The 12,679-nt window shown below is 41.3% G+C and overlaps 1 protein-coding gene across 1 annotated transcript in view; it reads right to left on the reverse strand.

Annotated features, from left to right (window-relative positions):
• Positions 1-1,042: 1,042 nt before the first annotated feature.
• The window catches only part of COL3A1 (collagen type III alpha 1 chain), a 49,158-nt gene continuing 37,521 nt past the window's right edge, over positions 1,043-12,679 (reverse strand). The window contains exons 33-51 of the mRNA XM_077785151.2: positions 11,789-11,842; positions 11,652-11,705; positions 11,008-11,061; positions 10,698-10,805; positions 10,494-10,547; positions 9,946-9,999; positions 9,168-9,329; positions 8,953-9,060; positions 8,010-8,117; positions 7,604-7,657; positions 7,321-7,428; positions 6,643-6,696; positions 6,425-6,532; positions 5,248-5,301; positions 4,910-5,017; positions 4,027-4,315; positions 3,335-3,522; positions 2,920-3,162; positions 1,043-2,228 (exon numbers count right to left, since the gene is read on the reverse strand). Of these exons, the coding sequence (XP_077641277.1) occupies positions 2,082-2,228; positions 2,920-3,162; positions 3,335-3,522; positions 4,027-4,315; positions 4,910-5,017; positions 5,248-5,301; positions 6,425-6,532; positions 6,643-6,696; positions 7,321-7,428; positions 7,604-7,657; positions 8,010-8,117; positions 8,953-9,060; positions 9,168-9,329; positions 9,946-9,999; positions 10,494-10,547; positions 10,698-10,805; positions 11,008-11,061; positions 11,652-11,705; positions 11,789-11,842 (2,109 nt within the window). The 3' untranslated portion in view covers positions 1,043-2,081. The remainder of the gene's footprint in view (positions 2,229-2,919; positions 3,163-3,334; positions 3,523-4,026; positions 4,316-4,909; positions 5,018-5,247; positions 5,302-6,424; positions 6,533-6,642; positions 6,697-7,320; positions 7,429-7,603; positions 7,658-8,009; positions 8,118-8,952; positions 9,061-9,167; positions 9,330-9,945; positions 10,000-10,493; positions 10,548-10,697; positions 10,806-11,007; positions 11,062-11,651; positions 11,706-11,788; positions 11,843-12,679) is intronic.

A 12,679-nucleotide genomic window follows, 5' to 3' on the forward strand; every position in this document is an offset into this window, starting at 1 on the left:
CAGTATTATTTTTTTTGAATACTGTTATGAATGTTGTTATGTGTTGCATTAAGTACAGTCATGCCTGTGGTGATGCTGCATTTGTGCTGTTTGGGTCTCCCCAAGAGCCTCACTCTTTTCCTTCTGTGTGAGCATGTCCAAATTTGCAGTGCCAAAGCAGAGCAGTGTCTTGCCTCAGTCCCAAATCTGGTGAGAGTTCTTTAAAAACAGCATTCTTTGTTCATTTTTCCTGCTTGGGCTAATCAGAAAGTAGTCTCTGAGGATGCACAATCCATGTTGTCAATGAGAACTTTTAAGAATTTGATTTTTTTTCAATCCCTAATCTTTGTTATCTGATCTTGTTGTAGAGTATCTTTAATGCTCCTGGTCTGTGCAATAATGATGTAGGGACAGGCTCTGGATTTTGATCCATGGGAAAGGCTGAGTAGCATCTTTCAGAGTTTAACTGAGGGAGAGCTTTTCTGGCCCTGGCTCCATGGCACTCTTTTAGTTCCTTCTTCTGGCCTTGAACTGCCAAACTACTGTTGCTCCTTAAATTTTTGCTAAAACCTGGGGATGACTGAGTTGTACAGCTCCATTTGCCATAAAAAACTTTGTCAAACTGCTGGTGCTTCTGTCCTGCCCTGTGGGAACCTTAAGCCCTTTATTTAAGCTGCCCCCTGAAAGGCTGGTAGCCTGTGACTGCCTTGCTATCACACTGAGGCAGGTTTCTTGGATTAAGGAAGGTTAAGGTATATTTTCTCCAACCTGACCTGCCTTGGTACATGGGTCCTGCTTTGGGTGTTGCTGTCACAGCTGAATCCCTGCTAACAGAGAAGCTCCCTGTCCTTGCAAATGTGAGCCACTGGATGGAGAGGAGTAGAAAAAGCAAGAAAGAAAAAATTTCATACTAGTACACCATAAACTTCATCCTTTAGGATTACCAGGGCTTCCTTCACAGACAGGAACTGATCTTTGAAAAATCATAGTAGTACCACAGTTGTGTCCTGTTGCTCATTTGTTTGAATGAAGGCACAAATGGTAAAATTAAAAAATAAGTCAGTTTTATGAAACAACAAGAAATTTTATTAAGATATTTTATTATGTGTCTCTGTAAGGAATAGACCAACAACCATATAAAAGCTTACAAAGATGGTTAACCTTCAACACTATAAATGTGTTAACGTGACAGAAGGAATTCACAATTTTGCATCTTTATTGACTTTTACAGAGTGAAGGGAGAAAATTCTCAGCTGTGATATGCCAATGACAATCTTCAACAGGAGACATTTACAATTGCTTTAAATCCTTGAACTTTTTGGCTTTTTGAGCAAGTCAATAACCCTGACTTGCAGAGTTAGGAGTGAAAAATACATTAGCACCATCATATTAGTCTTTTACACTTCCCTAATTTTAGTGGTCTTGACCAGCAATGACAGGAAAGTAGAGAAGCACCTTTGACAACAGAATACAATCCAACAATAAAATTATGGTGACTACTGACATTAAGGTATTAAACTCTTAAGAGAAACTGTACCTTTCACAGCTAATCAGTACAGAAATAAACAATTTTGTACCAAATGAATCCCCGGAATTGACCTCTGGGTCCAATGCATTTTGATTGATTTGGTTGATTTTTGGTTTGACTCATTAGACACATCCCAGTTTCTGTCCATGTTGAGGTAGTTGAAACAGGGAGGTCGTTCTAGCTTTATGGACTGCATCTTGAAAGAAGGGTAAACTTTGGTACTGGGAGCAATCAGTGCTTTGTAAATTGGCTAACATTCAACTAATAGAACACAGTGTTGTTTTATTAAGTGTTGAAGTTCTATTATAGCACCACGGAGACATGTTTCGAAGATGGAATTCAGTAAAAAAAATAGAGCAAAAAAAAAGCATTTTTACTGTATTTTGTGTAATAGCCAAAAAAACCCAAAAAAACACCACCCTTGATATCAAATTGATTTTTTCCCCAGAAATTTTGTTAATAAATAACTGGGATACAGATGGGCACCTGTACTAGCTGACAAGGCTGAAACAAAGGAGCACAGTTGGAGTGTGAATCTGTTTGCTGGGGTTTCAGAAAAAGCAGGATCTTTGATTTATAAGAAGCAGACTGGGCCAATGTCCACGCCAAATTCCTGATCAGGACCACCAATGTCTAATGGTGCAATATCAACCACCGGCAACCTCATTGTCTTGCGCGTCCTGTATTCGAAAACTGTTTTACCCCACTCACCAGTGTGTTTCTGTGAAGTTGAAGAGAAAATCAAAATTGTTAGAGACACGAGTGCTGGCCTATGTGGCAGTCATCCTACAGGTTATCAGACTTCAGATTTCCTATTTCTGTAATAACAAAGCCTCTCAGCCTGTTGAAATAAAGTTTATCGTCACGCAGTCAGATTCTGCTTGCCCTCTCTGTGGAAATGACTCCAGGAGGGAGAACTTATGAACAGCATTATTGTTGTCCATTTGTTACTGAAAAGGCTGCAGGTTCTGTCAGACCAGCATGCTCAGGGATGTTCCTGCTCCCCTCCAGTACTTTCTGCTGCAGGGAAGCAATGCTGGATCTGCAAAATTACTGTGTTTGCCCCTTCCCATAACCACAGCCTATGGCTTCAACTAGCTAGCCTTGGTTTGGTATGACTAGTTTTAGAGTTGACGGGATGGATGACAACTCGGTGACTGTGACTTCCCTGACATTGACCCTAAAGCAAGGAGATAGCTGTAAAGCTCAGATTTAAATGGAAGTGCACGTCACTTCCTGCAGTTGCTTCAGGAATGGCACTTCTGGTGTACAGAATCTAAGTTCCCCCTACTAGCTGTAGCTGTGTCCTTTCCTTACCCAGGCCATTCAAATCTCTCTCTTCCTTTTTTATGGGTCTGGTCCTCTAGAGGGAAATATTTATTAACTACAGCACTAAACTCCTGTTTACTTACAGTGCAGCCATCTTCCAGAACAGCATATGTGAATTTGCTGTTTCCTTCAGCCTTGATCTCACTTTCTGTAGAGCTCATGAGTTTCAGGGCTTTTTTAACATTCCCATTGTCGTGGTCCATGTAGGCAATGCTGTTCTTGCAGTGGTAGGTGATGTTCTGGGAGGCACGGCTGGAGAGGATGCGCAGGAAGGCCAGCTGAACTTCGGAGACATCCTCGGGAAGCTCAGGATCTCCATAGCTGAACTGCAGAGCACAACATGGGCAACAGTGTTTGTTCAATCATGTCTAGGGTCAGTCCACATCAGGATTTTTTTCACATATTGTCTCATTCAGTTTAATTTCAGAATTATTTTTAAGCATGATGTGTATGTTTTAACATGCACAATCTGGGCTGTTAACTGTGCTCATTTCTCACCTGGAAGCCTCCATTCATAGACTCTCCAAACCAAACGTGTTTCTTTCCACTGTTTGCACTGGTCCACCAGTTTTTCCTTGGCACAGTCCTGGGGTTGGCATTGAGGCAGGTTTCACCAGTTTCCATATTGCAGTACACTTTAATAGCATCCATCTTGCAGCCTTGGTTAGGATCAACCCAGTACTCTCCTAGAGGTAAGGAAAAATGTTAAGGGGCTTAATATATTTGGAGAAAGAATCTGACTGCATGATGGTAAACCTTATTTCTATGATAGATTTCTGAGCCAAATAAGGTAACGTATTAATTTTGACAGAAGAGATGCCACAGAAAATAAAATTATATAAAAAGATACTGAGTTCATGTGAATTCTGTAAGGGGAATGAAATTTGGAATAAATTTAGAACTTGTAATAGGTTTTTTTTCCCCTAAAGTTGTTTAAACATATGTTCACTTCTAAGGACACAATGAGTGGAATTGAAGTCAAATATATATATTTTCTATATGTGTAAACACATACTTAATTAATGTTTAAAATTGGCTTTACATTTATCATCTTTTCATGACATTTGTTTGAAAAAAATGAAAATTTGTATGGAAGATATCCACATTTAAATTCTCAAGTCATAAAAATCAAAAAACCAAAACAATGCCCAAGACCTGCTGCCTCTGTCGAAAAGAAAATCTGTACATACCACTCTTGAGCTCGGGATGGCAGAATTTCAGGTCTCGGCAGTTACGAGCTGGATTCTTTTGGGACCCATCAGGACTAATGATGTTTTCAATCTGGTTGTTAATTGATTTCATTGAAGATATGATGTCACCCAGATTGATATCGTTTTCCTTAGGCTCATCTCGATATTCATACCCATACCCTACAATTGGACCTTTTTCAAGAGCACTCGCACCAGCTATAGCACCTGCACCACAGCATGGGCCAGGAGGTCCAGCAGGACCAGGAAGACCAGGCTGCCCTGGTGGACCCTAAAAAAATAGTGAACAGGTTAAAATTAAAAGTCTGTGTGGACCCTAGTCTTAAAAAAAAGAGAATTCTTACACAAATATTTAGTTTACTTATTCATTAATTAAACAGATGTATAAACATCTGTTAGATTTTTCCAGGGCTTTATTTTCTTAAAATTGTATTTTTTTCCCCTAATTTTGTCAAGTTCAACCATCTTTATGTCTGGGCTTTGAGAAAGAACCCTTTCCACTAAAATCCAGAGAATGACCATTTCCTGGCTTTAGCTGGTGACTGTGATAGTGACACCTTTGCAATCTAGGAACCCCATTCCATGGCTTCCCAAATCCAAAGGGAGCCTGTACTCCTCAGTGAGGAGGAGATGCAGAAAAGTAAGTGATCAGTTGAGACCAACGCAGCACCCAGTGCCTCAATAGTCACACCAAACTGCAAACGAGCTGCATGGTTTTGGATTTAGCCGTGGTAGCTAGATAACCTCATGCCACAGATCTTTCCCATGAAACAGAGTTTCTGAGGGAGATATTTAAAGCATTGAGCTTCCAATGTTTCATGAATATTCCCAAAGATTTGCTTGTGTGAGTGCACCATTTACTTACAGCAGGGCCGCTTTCGCCTCTGGAACCACGGGGGCCGGGAGGACCAATTGGACCTGGGTAGCCACTGGTACCATCTTTTCCAGGTGGCCCAGCTGGTCCTGGGGGACCCTAGAACAATGAGGAACACAAACAATATGGTCCAAATAGTTTATCAGATACATCACAAAGTTTTCCTGAATTATTTGAAATATTTCTGTATGATTTATCAGGTGTGTTTTCTTTCTTCAGCTGCTCTCTGTTAAGATGGGTAATTAAAATTTATGTCTGTATCTGTGTATATATTAACTAAACACCCTGAATTTTCCTTGCACTTAGGTTGAGTAAAGAGTTTTTCTTACCCTTGCACCTGAAGCTCCTGGACCTCCAATTGCACCTTGTGGACCCAGAGGACCCTATGAAAAAAGGAAAAGTCAGCCATACACTTCCTGGTAATACCTTGCAACTATCTGCATGTGCCTTAAATAAAGACATTGAATATTTTTTTTCTGATTAAAGAATGGCCACCATTCTTTCATGTCTTACATAGCCTTTTTATAAGGATGTGTTTTGTATAAACATGAAGACATTTTCAATGTTCTGTAATATGTTTTCATATAGAGATGTGCTATCCAAAATGCAAGAAAGACAGCAGACACCAATGAGCTTTGGATGAACTCTAATATTAATAAAAAATATGTAGCTCTAGCCAAAATGCTGCAGTTTTAATATTACCAGTAAAGTTATTTAAATAATTTGACAAGCACTGATGATTTCAAATACATCTACAAAATTGTTCTGTGTGTGTACTGCAAAGAACTAAGCCATTTGTTTAAAAGTTATCTGTCATCAAATAAGAGTTAGAGTCCAGGTTCTATTGTCTTGTTGAATAGGTTTGTACTGGTACCATCTTTGGCATGTTAATTGAGTGAGCTTTGGTTTCTTGATTCTCACTTGTATCGTGAGGGATATTTGTAGATTTTTTTAGAATAAATCCCTTCTTAAATCTTTACTGGCCATAAATATCTATGGCATGCCTGTCTATTCTTTCCCTTCAAATTCTCTTAGCTATGGTCAAATGGTAATGCATGTTCATGTACAATTCAGTTGTTTACAATTTCCTGTCCATTTTGCCCCAGTATTACTTTCTATAAAAGATACATGCCAGAAGAGACACATTTGGACTCTGAGTAGCTTTAGTTGTCTGTCTAGGATAGATTTCTAACAGACATAGGCATTCCAACCCCTACTTCTCTCTTTCCTAATTAAATCAGGAATAGCCTGATTATATTATAAATGAATATACAAGAAGTTTTTATTGAAAGGCTTGTAGTAAACCCATCTTTACTTCCTAACAGCTTCTTCCAGTTCTTTAATTATGCTTATGTCAGGTTGATTCAGGGAATCTGGATTTTGAAACATCTGACAATCAAATTTACATAGATTCCCATCAAATTAGCTAAGGTTAATTAGGTACCTGGGGCCTAAACACAGAAATTAAGACCAGCTGTAATTCCCAATCCAGTGCAAAATACTCACAGGAGGACCAGGGAGACCAGGGGTACCAGGAAACCCTCTGTGGCCCTTTATGCCATTGCTGCCTCGTTCACCAGGTTCACCTTTATCACCACGAGGACCTTGGGGACCCTGCAAGGGTAGATTTGCAATAAAAGGAAGATAGCAGGAGATAAGAGCATTGCCCATATAACAGGAAATAGTGAATGGATGATATCACAAATACTTCAGATATTACTTACGGCAGGACCACGAGCACCAGCAGGACCAGTAGAGCCAGGAGGGCCAGGTGGACCCTGTGACATGGTGAGAATGAGAAGGTATAGATCACTTGAAACCACTTAGCCCACATCTTTATTTTCAGATAAGCTGTATGTTCACAGCCAGCAGGTGTTGGGAAACAAGGGGAAGCTCCACACACAGTAGAATCAGCAATAAACCTGGCCAGGCCATTTTTGTACCAATGTCAGCCTTTCTGAGCTGCCTGTAGGCACTGATGTGTGCACAGGCACTGCAGCCCTTCTCCCCTCTCTCAGTGAGGTGCTCAGTGCTCACTGTGCTGGGGTCAGCACTCCTGAGAAATAACTTGAGGACTTCCAAAGTTACTCCCTTAGTTTAAATAAATAACACATTGCTTGTGTGCATGAGCACCAGATGGGGTGGAAACTGGGACAGGGCCTGGTGGGATTATGTGCTTTTTGGCATCCTACAGAGAACATGAATTTTAAGCTTAATTTAAAACATTGTTAGGACATAAACTCTGAGATGTCTTTCCCCTGGATATTCTTGTAGAACTGGTCCATGATGTCAAGAAACTCTGACAGTAACAAATGTATGACTCTTCAAAACTTCCTCTATTCCTGCATGAAATGGACTTTGTACAGGAAGGGTATGCAAGTAAGCAGTAACTTTGGTCTTACCTGAAATCCTCTTTCACCAGATTTTCCAGGTGCACCAGCATTACCTGCAGGTCCAGGGTGGCCAGGGGGTCCTGGAGGACCAGGAGAGCCACTTTCACCACGGTCACCCTGTAGATAGTAAGGGGTAATAAATACAATGTTTTATAGAACTCGACATAAGGAGTATATTCAGTGGAGCACAGGAGGTTCAAGGAACAAATTACATAGCATATACGTTACATATACTGCCATGTAGTTCATGTTTCATTTGTTGGACAGTCTAAGGATACTGGTGAATTCTTACTTTGCCTCCTGGGGATCCATCACGTCCAGGCAAGCCATCAGAGCCAGGGTTACCCTGCAAAACATAGGGGCACAATTTGTTCACAAACTGCATGACCAGCAGACAGCTTGTTTCCCAGTAAGCCTGAACAATGCTCATCAAAGAAAGTTTTCAAGAGGGAAGAGTTCCTAGAGGTGGAGTTGCTCCAAAAAGACCTGTAAGACCTGCATTATTTTGTAGGCAGTGCAGTTCCAAGCGAGACAGACGATGTCTGCAGGCAGAGAAGGGGATGGCAGGGACAGGAGGCTACACCTCACAGGAAGGCAGAATCTGCCCTGGGCCCTGCCTTGTGAACCTTAAAGGATATTTGCCCCCAGAAGATCCCATTTGTAACTCACAAGCTCGCAGGGAAATCCCATCCACTCACATCTCTGCCAGGCTCTCCAGGTAAGCCTCTTTGTCCAATAGGACCTTGGGGACCAGGAGCACCGCGTTCTCCTGGGATACCATTGGTGCCTGGTTTGCCATCTTCACCCTGAACAAAAAAGGAAAGGATTCCATTGCAGATAAAGTTTTTAGGAGATACCAGTGTATTTTGCATCTTATTAACTATGCAGGGATTTTGAAGGAGACCTAATGAAGTGATGGGCCAGTGTGGCTTTCCTGGTTGTGAATACACAAAACAAGAGATAAAAACTTGGTCAAACTGGTTTATTTTCATTGCTGGTAATATTCATGCAAGGTCATTGATTGTTCCTTATTAACTGACAACTAGGAAATAATAAAGAGGTGTATTTCTTCTCATGTGCCCAAAAAACAATGGCCAAAGCTGTTAACCAAAAAATGCTGGTCTGTCACTATATTAGTGATAAAATACAAATCAAGCCTCACCCCATATTTTCTGGAGGGAGGGGAGGGGTACTTTTCTGTTTGGGTCATAGTATTTAAGCAAGAAACATATTAAGAATTAAGCAAGGGTAAACAACTAGTAGTAGGTGAGACTATGACTTGGATCTTGTACCCAGGAGAGGTTACAGCTTCCTCCTCCTTGTGATCCTCCCAAAGTGTGTGAAGTGGGCAATATACTCCTAGATATATAATATATATAATATAATCTGAAAGACAACGTTGCATCCCACAGCAGCTGGATACCAGACATTTTCAAGCCTGATCTTATCAATGTAAACACAAATAACTGTAAATTCTCTCATCTCTGGACTAGAAAGCATTAAACCCCCCAACACCCCCAGTACATTGCTTTTTGTGTCTCAAAGCTATTTTTAGCACTTTGTGCATCTCCAGGCTAGTTTGAGCAGCTGGGTTAGGGCTGTGTTAGGGTTGAGGCTGTAGCTGCAGTGAAGGGCTCTCACCTTGGCCCCTGCCATCCCAGGTGGGCCGCTGGGGCCACGCAGGCCTGGCAGACCCGTGTTCCCCCGGCCGCCAACGATGCCTTGAGGACCTGGCTCACCTGGTGCCCCCTGTTTGAGAAAAGGTCACTGCAGTCAGTAGGAGCATCTTTAACATTCTTGGCTGCTTGCTCTGGACAGACATAATCCCAGTCTCCTGGTGGAACAGGGACACTTACCCTTTCTCCTCGGGCTCCTGGGGGCCCTTTTTCTCCTGGAGCGCCAGGCTCACCCCTGATGCCAGCAGGTCCTGGACCTCCAGGAGCACCAGAACTGCCGGGGGGTCCGGGAGGCCCATCCTTGCCTGCCGGGCCTGCGTTGCCAGGGGGACCTGGACTACCCTGAAAAGAGTTTTAAGAAGGAAAGTGTGAGCTGCACACATGTACTGGCATCGGTTTAATGAAAGCCAGCCAGACCCGAGTCATTGCCTGAAGGCAGATTTAGGGTCCAGCCCCATGCACCCAAATCTGATCTTGTGTTGTAAGAGAGTACTTTCGTGTATCACTTTCACAGCCAGTGTTTTTTATCCCTGCTCTCTGGACATACACCTGCACATTTTGGATGCCCAGTGCCTGTAAGGCATCCAACACAGGGTACACATTCCTTACTCATGGCTCTCCCACAGAAACTGTAAATAGGCTGCAGGCCCTTCTGCTTTCTTGAATCACTCCTGCCATATGCCTTTAATATGGTGTCTTGGACATGTGCAGATTGAAATGTCTTTCATTACAGTTTTAGCTGAGCCAATGAATGGAAAGAATTGCATTGACTCTAATGGTACCTTTATTAAAACCCTACCTTCCTATTCATTATCATAAGGAGGGTAAACTCTTTTTTGCAGATTTTTTTCCTGAAGTACAACCATCATATTCAGAATATTTTTGCATAATATATTAATATACATCTAAATGTATCCACAAAGTAAGACTAAAAGAAAAGGGGGATAAATCAACTTACATTGTTACCAGGGGGACCAGGTAGACCACGAGCACCTGGGAAACCAGCAGCACCCTAAAGGAGATCAATACTTTTAGTTGTTATTTTCTGAAGACCGGAGAAACAGGAACAAATTGATTCTTACACACCTGCTGAGTTTAAATTATAGTCATGTTTTGTTTGAAACCTGAATTAAATGTTCTGAAATGGAACAAAATGTTTTTGTTTTTTTTTTTTTTGCAAGAGGAGGTCACATATTTGCCTCAAACTTGAGTTAATGGGTTTTGAGATAGTTGGCAAAGATGGCAATTAAATTTAATAACTGTTGAGATAAGCCATTGTAGAGCTTTGGGTCATTATGTCAAAAGCTATTTTGGCACCTTACTTATATTAAAATCAATGAAATCCATATCACTAAAGACTTCTACTTTAATTACTCCTTCTAGAACACTTTAAGTATTCTTGAACTGCCAATGCTATAGTCAATGAAGTTATTAGTTTTCATTTATATCACATTTGTTGTAACAAATAGAGGGATTTAGCAGTGACTAAGTTGAACAGATACTCACAGGCCCGCCAGGAGATCCACGGTCTCCCTTTATTCCTTGAGGACCAGGTGGACCCTACATGGAAGGAAGTAGATAAAGCAAAGGATTTGATCAAGATTAAAATTATAGGAAGTGTCAGTAAGTTTCAGGCAGTTCATGCCCTTGGGCCCAGCACGCTGAGGCTGAGGGAGGCTGAAGAAACCTCTTGGAACAGCAAACACTTACTGGGGCACCAGGGCCGCCCTGTGGACCAGCTGCTCCAGGGGGTCCAGCCTCTCCTCTTAGACCAGGGGGGCCTCTTTCTCCTTTCCCACCAGGTTCCCCATTTTGGCCCTGTAGAAAAATTATATTGTTATATCACCATTCAAAAAATTAGATAACACTGTGACAAGAAATGCTGTTCTGGTACTTAATTAAATATGAAATTAAGTGTGAATGCAGTTGAACTCTACTGCCCTACCAGTGCAGGAGGGAAGGACAAAGCCATGTGGCCCTGTGTGTGCCTGAGTACAGGAAGAGTAATGCAGACACTTACAGGGGCTCCAGGGAAGCCAGCAGGCCCAGGAAGACCTTGTTCTCCTCGTTCACCCTGTGGAAAAGCACATGGAAGAGGTTAGAAAGATAAACTTCACTTTAAAAGTTAGAGAATACTGCTATAAAGGCTGCTGAAGTTTGTCTTACCAGGCTTTGGAGGAAAAACCCCAAACATCTGATCCAAAACAACTTTTGCTCCAAAGTACTAAACACAGCTGTTCAGGAATTAACTGATAATTGTCTAAAATGTGGTAAACTTAACTCAGCTACACCTGTATGAGCCCTGAGAACAATGCATGGTGTTCAACTGAGATCCCAGAGTGTTAAATATAAAAAAATAAATACAAAAAAGAGTGTTTTTCAAAGTTTACTTAACTTTAAATCAAGATGGACATGACTGTTGCGCATGCTCCTGCCTTGCCCTGTCCCTGCAGCCCTCTGACCCCTTTGCATGTTAAAAGCCCTGATTTTCTGAAGCCTTTAGTACTTATAAACCCCAAGAGTCAACAGGCACTGAATGTGCTTGGTTTATTTACAACCCAAGCCACATGTATAGCTGACAGGTTTGATAGGCAGCACTGATGTCTACACCAGGCAACAGGAGCCATGGTGAGGTGACAGAGGAAGAAAAGTTCTGTGACTTACAGGACCTCCACGGGAACCCATCGGGCCAGGGGCACCTGCTGGGCCAGTCTCTCCCTGCAGGGAACAAGGATGGTCACGGGGTGTTTGTCCCCCCTGGGACTCTTCACAGTACAAACCCCATTGTGAGGATGCTTTACCTTATCTCCAGGTGGGCCAGCAGGACCAGGAGGACCGATGGGACCTACGTTGCCCTAAACAATTGGAAAGTGAGAAAATGATAGATTTTGTATCAAAATATGACAATGTAACTCTTCTGTTTTGATCAATAGTATTTATGTTTCAGTGTAAATGAATTGCCAAAGCTACTTAAATGAAACAAGTGTACAATGCCAAAGTGCATTTGCACACCACATTTTGGAGTGATGCTATGAAATCACACCATTTTGCAGTATGAGAGATCTCCAACTGAGTGATTTCCATTTTTTTCCCCACCATCCAAACCTAACCCAAAACTACCTGAAATTAATAGGTCTCTTTCACTGCTATACAATAAATGTGACCTGTTGCCCTGATTTTCAGCTAGATAGTTGATACACATTTCTTCAGCACATATTCAGCATCTCCTGACTAGCTCTCTGATTTCTTGAAAATTTAATGTGTACCTTATGGTCAGAAATAAATTTTTTATATTTCCTCCAATTCAACCAAGATCCATTTGTATATTTGTCATCCCTCATTACTTTCATGTATATACTGCCTGCAGGTAGTAATTTGATAGATGTATGTATTTCAAGGGTCTATTTTATGTGTATTTGCTATATAGATGCATAAATATATCATATTTAGTAACCTGTAGGAGAATTCTGTATGAGAATATTTACTCTCAATGTCTTTTTGTGAGTCATTATAACATCAGTCAGATAGATTTTCTCTGTCATATGATTTCTTTCCCTCTAAAACATTGTCCCAGTCAACTACAATCTTTCTCAGAAAAATTCCATTACATTTACCCAAGGAGTGGTAATCACAAAACTCAGTATTAGGGCTAATTTACTTTACAAACCAAGTTTTGCACTGCTGGAATGAAG

Source organism: Lonchura striata, chromosome 7 (assembly GCF_050655825.1).
Source record: "Lonchura striata isolate lonStrDom1 chromosome 7, ASM5065582v1, whole genome shotgun sequence".
Taxonomy (NCBI): domain Eukaryota; kingdom Metazoa; phylum Chordata; class Aves; order Passeriformes; family Estrildidae; genus Lonchura; species Lonchura striata.